The sequence below is a fragment of the Berghia stephanieae genome, chromosome 1 (assembly GCF_034508935.2).
Source record: "Berghia stephanieae isolate SIO BIC M18660-M18661 chromosome 1, UCSD_Bste_1.3, whole genome shotgun sequence".
Classification (NCBI taxonomy): domain Eukaryota; kingdom Metazoa; phylum Mollusca; class Gastropoda; order Nudibranchia; family Aeolidiidae; genus Berghia; species Berghia stephanieae.
Genome location: NC_088360.1, coordinates 82,337,126 through 82,344,625, shown reverse-complemented (window position 1 = coordinate 82,344,625; position 7,500 = coordinate 82,337,126). Strand labels below are relative to the sequence as shown.

The following is a 7,500-nucleotide window of genomic DNA, read 5'->3' as shown; positions in this document are numbered from 1 at the left end:
GGGCGGTCTCTAAAGATGGTTTATTCAACGCCATTTTAAATATAATTGGTTATTGATGAGATTGCATACGTTTTTGATTTCCGCCAGATTAAGATTAATTTGGGAGAGACTATTTACAATCCGCCGGCAATCTGAAAATCTCCTATCTCAATAACAATCTTTAGTTAAGATGTGTAGAACATGTCTCAAATGCTTCCAATATAAATGGTTAGAGCAGTGACAGAATTGTGTATTGATGCTATGCGCTTAGATAGAATACTCACAGCATCCACCGGCCAAATAAAAGTACCAACACACATAAAAATGTGTAGTCTTTATCGTTTATAGTTTGATAGAATTTAATGAGAACTAATCAGCTAACAGGCTGAAGAAAAAAACATTAACGAAGAGCTGCGTGCACATCTCAAACTGCCTTCCTTTTATTTTCATCGTGGATCTAACACATTTATGTACTCACGTATCCAAGCAGAGCGCCAGTATCATCTGTAACATTTTCCGGTACAGTGATGTCATGTGGCCATTTTATGGCCCCGTCTGCCTTCTTCATTATCCTATATGGCTCGTAATCATCAAGTGCCACCAGGCAGGGGTCCTGGAAAATTAATGTTTTTTATGGACATACGTACACAACGGTATAAACAAATCCATATTGAATTATGAAAACCAAAAAAAAAAAAAAAAAATGATATAAATAAAATGAACAAAAACAAAAGTTTACTGAAATTATGAACAGTCCCGATTACGTTGTAATTAACTCCTAGTGGAGGGAGCATAACCACACCACATCTTGTAGTACGAGTCCCCGGTTATTCTATCAACATGCAGTGCATATACCTTTTAAAATTACGCCAGTTATTTCGATGAAACTAGTGGAATGAACATTTAGTGGTTCTATTTTTAACTCGAAATTTGTAAATCGTATTTGTTTCCCTCGTTATTGAACGATAACCGCGTGAACCGACGATCCATAGCCACCTTAAGCACTTGTCTCTCACCCAAATCAATCGGCCCTACAGATTCTGAGCATCCCTCACCATCTTAACACAGGCGATTGAACGATGTCTGGCGTTGACATGATTCGCGATGCAATTCCTTAATATAAGTGTGTCAAAATATTGTTATGAATGCTCACAATTTCACCATTATTTGGCAAGTACAAAAGATAGCTCGGGGTGAAACGGCATAGAGATTTCCATCTCAAAACACTTTTCATGTTGCCTTTTGGGGTTTAGAAAAGGAATAACCCCTCCCCACCCCCAACAAAACATTTAGGGTAGCAATCATGACAAGTTCCATAAATGTATTATTTCGGCATTTTGAAAATGTGTTTGAACAGTTTTTCTTAGTAAGTCGACAATGAAAATTAAGGAATGTTTGTCAAACCTTTTCGTTGACATGAAATAATAAGTGAAGGGGACAGACGGGCTACATGGCAGGGAATAATCTGATTGTAATGCTCGTACCATCACTGTTCAAGCTGTGTCCATTTTGTAAACGGTTTCAGAAATGGTTCCTCGTAGAAGCGGGTTAACTTTTAACCCTGCGAGTAACATACGGCATATTAAACAAAGAATATCTAAATAATACGCTAAATTATGTTTATAGGTCCTTTGCTGACTGAAATATTATATTTGGTACACATACCAACACACAAATACACATAACGTCTCTCTCTCTATCACACACACTCACACGCACATGCACACACACACACACACACACACACACACACACACAAAATGAGATAGATGATTAAAGATGGATAGACAGAGATATAGGCTGATGGATTGACGGATACATAGGTAAATTTAACTATACATGACCTCTTCTCCAGTGAAGAAAAATATCATTTAGTAAAATCTCCACAATCTATAACATAAATGAATAAATAGAAATAGATGGGGAAGTACGACATGTACCAAGACTTTGTGGACAGCCTGTATATATATATATAAATATATATATCTATATGTATATATATATATATATATATATATATATATATATATATATATATATATATATAGAGAGAGAGAGAGAGAGAGAGAGGAGAGAGATAGCTAATTATATATATATATATATATATATATATATATATATATATAGAGAGAGAGAGAGAGAGAGAGAGAGAGAGAGAGCTAGCTAGATAGAGAGATAGATAAATAGAGAGAGAGAGAGAGAGATAGAGAGAGAGAGATAGAGAGAGAGAGATGTGGGTAGACAGACAGACAGAATAGATGGACTTACAAGCAAATAGATGATTCTCATTCCTCCGGCCTGAAGAGATTTGAAGTAATCGTTTAGTCGTGGAAACCTTTTGTTGTCAATGGTGAAATCTTTCTGGTCTTCCATGTGGTCAATGTCCACGTATTGGACATCCTGGCAAAAATATATGTGGGATACAATAATTCGAGTGGCTATTGTTCTTATCAAGGACATGATGATAATAGTTTATTGTAGATGTTCTTGTTGTGCTTGTGGTGCTGATGGTGGTTGTGATGGTGTTGATCAAAGGTTTTGTTATGATGGACATTCGAGATGGCATTTCACGTACCTTACGATGGCAGCAGCCATCTGTTAAATGGGTGGTCAACGAAATGAGCTCCCCTGTTGAGGATGACACTTCACATCTATGTGCGAGAAAACCCATAATCTACCCATGTTTCCTCGGGATTTCCTAGCACTGGAAAATGAACATTGATTAAGTATTAACCCGAAGACAGGTCCACCACCACCCCATACATTATCTTCAAAAACAAAGACACCTAGGAGTCGAACAGAGGTCGCTTGAACGTTATAAAACACGGACCTGAAACTAATCATAAGAAAAGACTTTGTCTTTTATTCTATTCACTGATGTATTTTTTTTAAGAGGTGAGTGAAAATATCGTTGATTTATCTAGACTGGTGCAGTCTTGTAAAGTTCATGAGGCCGGCGTAACTAGCATTTGTTTACTTCATGCTATATGGACGTTAGCTTAATAGTTATTTTACTTAAAATATCCATGCGTCTATATTTATAACGCTCACGCAGTAGTCCATTTTACTATAATATCGAAAAGCTTGTTTAGCCGTTTTTACCATTTGAACCTGTTTACTAGGACTGACTTTAGACATGCGTAGAAGCAAACATTATCCTTACCATAATATTAGGGCTTGACTACTAGTAAATATAATGTATACGTATTTACACAATTCCCACAGACAGGCCAAGGACGTTTAACACGGAGAAATCTGACGCCATGTGTATATTTATCATATCAAACCAGATTTCAATCCCCCCATATACTGGACTATGAAGAGCAATTCCAGCCTGATACCATTGCATCAGCCCGGCACAGAGCATTAAAGACTAGAGAGACGGCCAGACCGACTAAAAACCTCGGCTTCCACAAGATAAGCGCTTCGCAAAAAAAAAAAAAGAAACAAATACTGTGGCTATGTTTAAGTGCTCAATGATGTCATAAACAAAAATCTGTAAATACTTACATTAATACTTATAAACAGAATAAATCAGGCGAAGATTTATTGTCAAATATAAGTGGGACTGGAACTTGTTTTTTTATTTATTACTTATTTAATTGTGAAGGTTATGTCCTTCAACAGCTATACAAGCCATTTATGATTGCTGTTTATTATTATCCTTTTTTATGTAACGAGGAAGTCATAGGATTTGCAGACCTCTATTTTATTAGAATAAAGTAATAGCGCAATTCTACGGATGTAAAAGCTGACTGCATACGAAAAACGCTCGAGTGGTCGGAGCATTATCACTTAATTTTTAAAAATCAAATAAAATGTAATCCCCACCACGCATTACAGGCGTGATATCGATTTTACTAATAAAAGTATTGATATTGTTGTTGATTTTGTTGTTGATGATAATGGTGATATTTGTAATGGATGCTGCTGATGATAATTAAGTTGATGATAAAGATGACGACGATGATAGGAATGATTACGATGATGGTGATGAGAATGATGATGATGATGATGATGATGATGATGATGATGATGATGATGATGATGATGAGGATGAGGATGATGCTTATGGTGATAACGATGACAAGAATTATTAATAAAGGAGAAAAATAAGGACGAAAAAATGAGCTCACTTGTGGAATATCGAAACTTTTTGTCGAGTCAACTGCATCCTTGAGATTGTTAATGTTATTGTATCCATATCGAGAAAGCTGGAAACCAAGGCCCCAATATGGCGGCATCATTGGTCGACCAATGACCTGAAATTGTATGGAATAAAAGCTGAGTTATTAATAGATATATTAATATAAATCTTTGACCGACAAATTCGCAAAACTAACGTCATACCATTCGTTCATAAATGCGCACACTAAACCAATCCACGCTAAGAGTTGTTAGCTGTCACAGAAGACTTGTCTTAATATCTCCACCTACTTTACTTCCAACCAGGACAATGCATGATGAGTTGTTCAATTAATTATTGTTTAGGGGCTCCGCTTTTGCAATAAGTTCACAAAGGATTGTCCATTAGTTGATACCTGCTCACGTGAACTGCATCCCGACCATGTTTGGTCATATTTTGCATAGACGTTAGTAGACCGGGAGAAAAAGTTTCAGCAGTCTTACTCTTTCCCTTTCGTACACTCACAAACTCACATACGAATAAAATTGTACACGTCTTTTATATATTAATTACCCTCACCGACATTCTCTCACATTCAATTATAAACTTTACCTCAGTATATTGCTGCACAACTTGTTCTGGAGAAGGTCCCAGGAAGATATAAAAGTCCAGTATGCCTCCTATGGTACGGTAGGTCAACGAAGGACGACTGCTGAAGGCGTATTCTGACAATTCAGAAGTAAAGGCATCTATCATTGAATCATCTAGCACTTGAATCAAGTCGTAAAGCCAAATGAGACCTACCGCCTCAAAGCGGTATTATGTTGGGTGTTGAAAAAGTGTCAAAAAGTAAATCTAGTGTTAAAACCACCAAAAATGAAAAATTCCATTCTTTTATGCGTTAATTCTCTTTCATAATGAATATGAATTTAACCCACTTTTCATGTTTTGTAGATGTACTTCTCAGCATCATGATTATCCAGACATAATGCTATATAAAGACGATGAGTCACATCTATCCGATCTACTTATACTTACAAAATATATTGGATGTGGGGTATTGCTGGATAATTGGTATTTCGCTCGTTGAAGCTGCTGTATGGATTTTTTCGACACCAGGGGGTCTAATTCATGGAGCGGGACTATGGTAGTCTCAGACTATAGCAAAGTCTGAGACTTTGTAGTCTAAGACTTTGGGAAGTCCGAGACTACGGAAAGTAAGCTATTCATGGAGTCAGACTTCGTCCCTGACTATCAAGTCTCTGACTACGCTTGCGAAGTCTCAGACTACAGAGGTCAATCTATTTTTAACTGGGGATTCCTCGGAAACGTACCACAACACGTCATAGAAATGTGTTACTTTTCCAGCTGTGCATGCGTCATACGAAGTGGCACAGAAATCATATCTATTTCTTCTTCGTGTTTGTTTTGATCGTTTTTTGTTGTTTGTTTTGTTGTTGTTTTTTCCCCACAAATAAAAATAGTGTGTGACAAGTTTAGGGGTGTAAAAATTGTTTGAGAATGTTTGTGTGTAATGTTTTTAGTAAATATAAATAACGATGGCACTTAAATGATTCTTATCCACGGTGTAGCATTGTTCTAAGTAGAGAGCGGTGGGCGCTGCCTGAAGCATGGGGTCCCGAAAATACTAACGAAAGAGTGATGATGGAGAGAAATCGGTGGAAACAATACAGACAATGGGCGTTTCGGGTACAAACCCTTCGTCGGCACAACAATAAACAAATAAACGTTGAAAACAAATAAGATGAAATGCAGTATAAATTGCATCGTCTGTACTCAACGATGGTTGGAGTGTGAACGAATCGTTAGCGCGGTGTGATAGAAATGATAAGGCCAGTGAGAGACGTGACATTTCTAGAAAATAATGGACGATAAAAGACATAAAAGAAATGTATTAGTAGTAGTAATAGTAGTAGTAGTAGTAGTAGTAGTAGTAGTAGTAGTAGTAGTATAGTGGTAGTAGTAGTAGTAATGGTAGTAGTAGTAGTAATGGTAGTAGTTGTAGTAATGGTATAGTTGTATTAGTAGTAGTAGTAGTAGTAGTAGTAGTAGTAGTAGCAGTAGTAGTAGTAGTAGTAGTAGTAGTAGTAGTAGTAGTAGTGGTAGTAGTAGTAGTAGTAATGGTAGTAGTAGTAGTAATGGTAGTAGTTGTAGTAATGGTAGTAGTTGTATTAGTAGTAGTAGTAGTAGTAGTAGTAGTAGTAGTAGTAGTAGTAGTAGTAGTATTAGTAGTAGTTGTTGTTGTTGTAGAAGTTGTAGTAGTAGTAGCAGCAGCAGCAGTAGTAGTAGTAGTAGTAGTAGTAGTAGTAGTAGTAGTAGTAGTAGTAGTTGTTGTTGTTGTTGTTGTTGTAGAAGTTGTAGTAGTAGTAGCAGTAGTAGTAGTAGTAGTAGTAGTAGTAGTAGTAGTAGTAGTAGTAGTAGTAGGAAGAGGAGGAGGAGGAGGAGGAGGAGGAGTAATGATAATAGTGAAAGTAGCAGTAGTAGTAGTAGTAGTAGTAGTAGTAGTAGTAGTAGTAGTAGGAGGAGAGGAGGAGGAGGAGGAAGTTACTATGAAACTGTGTGTTGGGGGGGGGGGAGGAGTCCCTGCAGAGTGTTTTGAATGGGCAAGATGAGAGTGTATGTGCGATTGTCGAATCTTCGAGAAAAATAAAGAAAAGAAAATAAACAAAACCAAAAAATAAATAAATAAATAAATAAATAAATAAATAAATAAATAAATAAATAAATAAATAAATAAAAATAAATATAAAATCAAAAACTGTCGGTATTCTTGTTCTAATCGCTGTACAATTACTTCCCCAGCGCAGATGACATAATATGATCTTGAAATTTAGTCTCAGACTACGATATTTACACCTGCTAAATCGCGGGTGTAAATTTCACCCGTTTAGTCCCTCGTTTAGTCTAAGACTTCGCCTAGTCCGGCTTCATGAATATCTTACAACGCCTTTTAGTCTGAGACAACGGATTTAGTCTAGGACTATCGTCGTAGTCCCGCTCCATGAATCAGAGCCCAGGTGCCCAAACCTTTTCAACACAATCCTGGAAGCTTGGGGAGGACTCCGGTCTGTCTTTTTATGCGATAATACTGATATGATGTGCTTCGTAATTTCAAAATAAAACATCTAAGTGTAAACATAGACTTCTGTTGATACTCGCAAAGTGTGATCTTTAGAATGTATCAAGCAAGCAAGCGTTAAGGTTTATGTAATCTAACATACTTCAAGGAGTCCATTCAATACTTGGTATGTTAAAATCACAGGAAGTCAATACCCGACATCAGCTATCCATTGAAAAAAAAAGGAATTTAAATGATGACTTGACAGACCTTGAGCGTTACTATTCATGAGAAGAACTCCGTGTGTGTTTCCATG

The 7,500-nt window shown here is 36.7% G+C and overlaps 1 protein-coding gene across 2 annotated transcripts in view; it reads right to left on the bottom strand.

Moving 5' to 3' along the window:
• The window catches only part of LOC144959081 (sucrase-isomaltase, intestinal-like), a 65,305-nt gene that overhangs the window by 41,226 nt on the left and 16,579 nt on the right, over positions 1-7,500 (bottom strand). For both annotated transcript variants that reach the window (XM_078891468.1, XM_078891460.1), the window contains exons 6-10: positions 7,455-7,500; positions 4,718-4,830; positions 4,116-4,241; positions 2,248-2,379; positions 458-592 (exon numbers count right to left, since the gene is read on the bottom strand). The exon at positions 7,455-7,500 is cut by the window's right edge and continues 54 nt beyond it. In XM_078891468.1, the coding sequence (XP_078747594.1) occupies positions 458-592; positions 2,248-2,379; positions 4,116-4,241; positions 4,718-4,830; positions 7,455-7,500 (552 nt within the window). The remainder of the gene's footprint in view (positions 1-457; positions 593-2,247; positions 2,380-4,115; positions 4,242-4,717; positions 4,831-7,454) is intronic.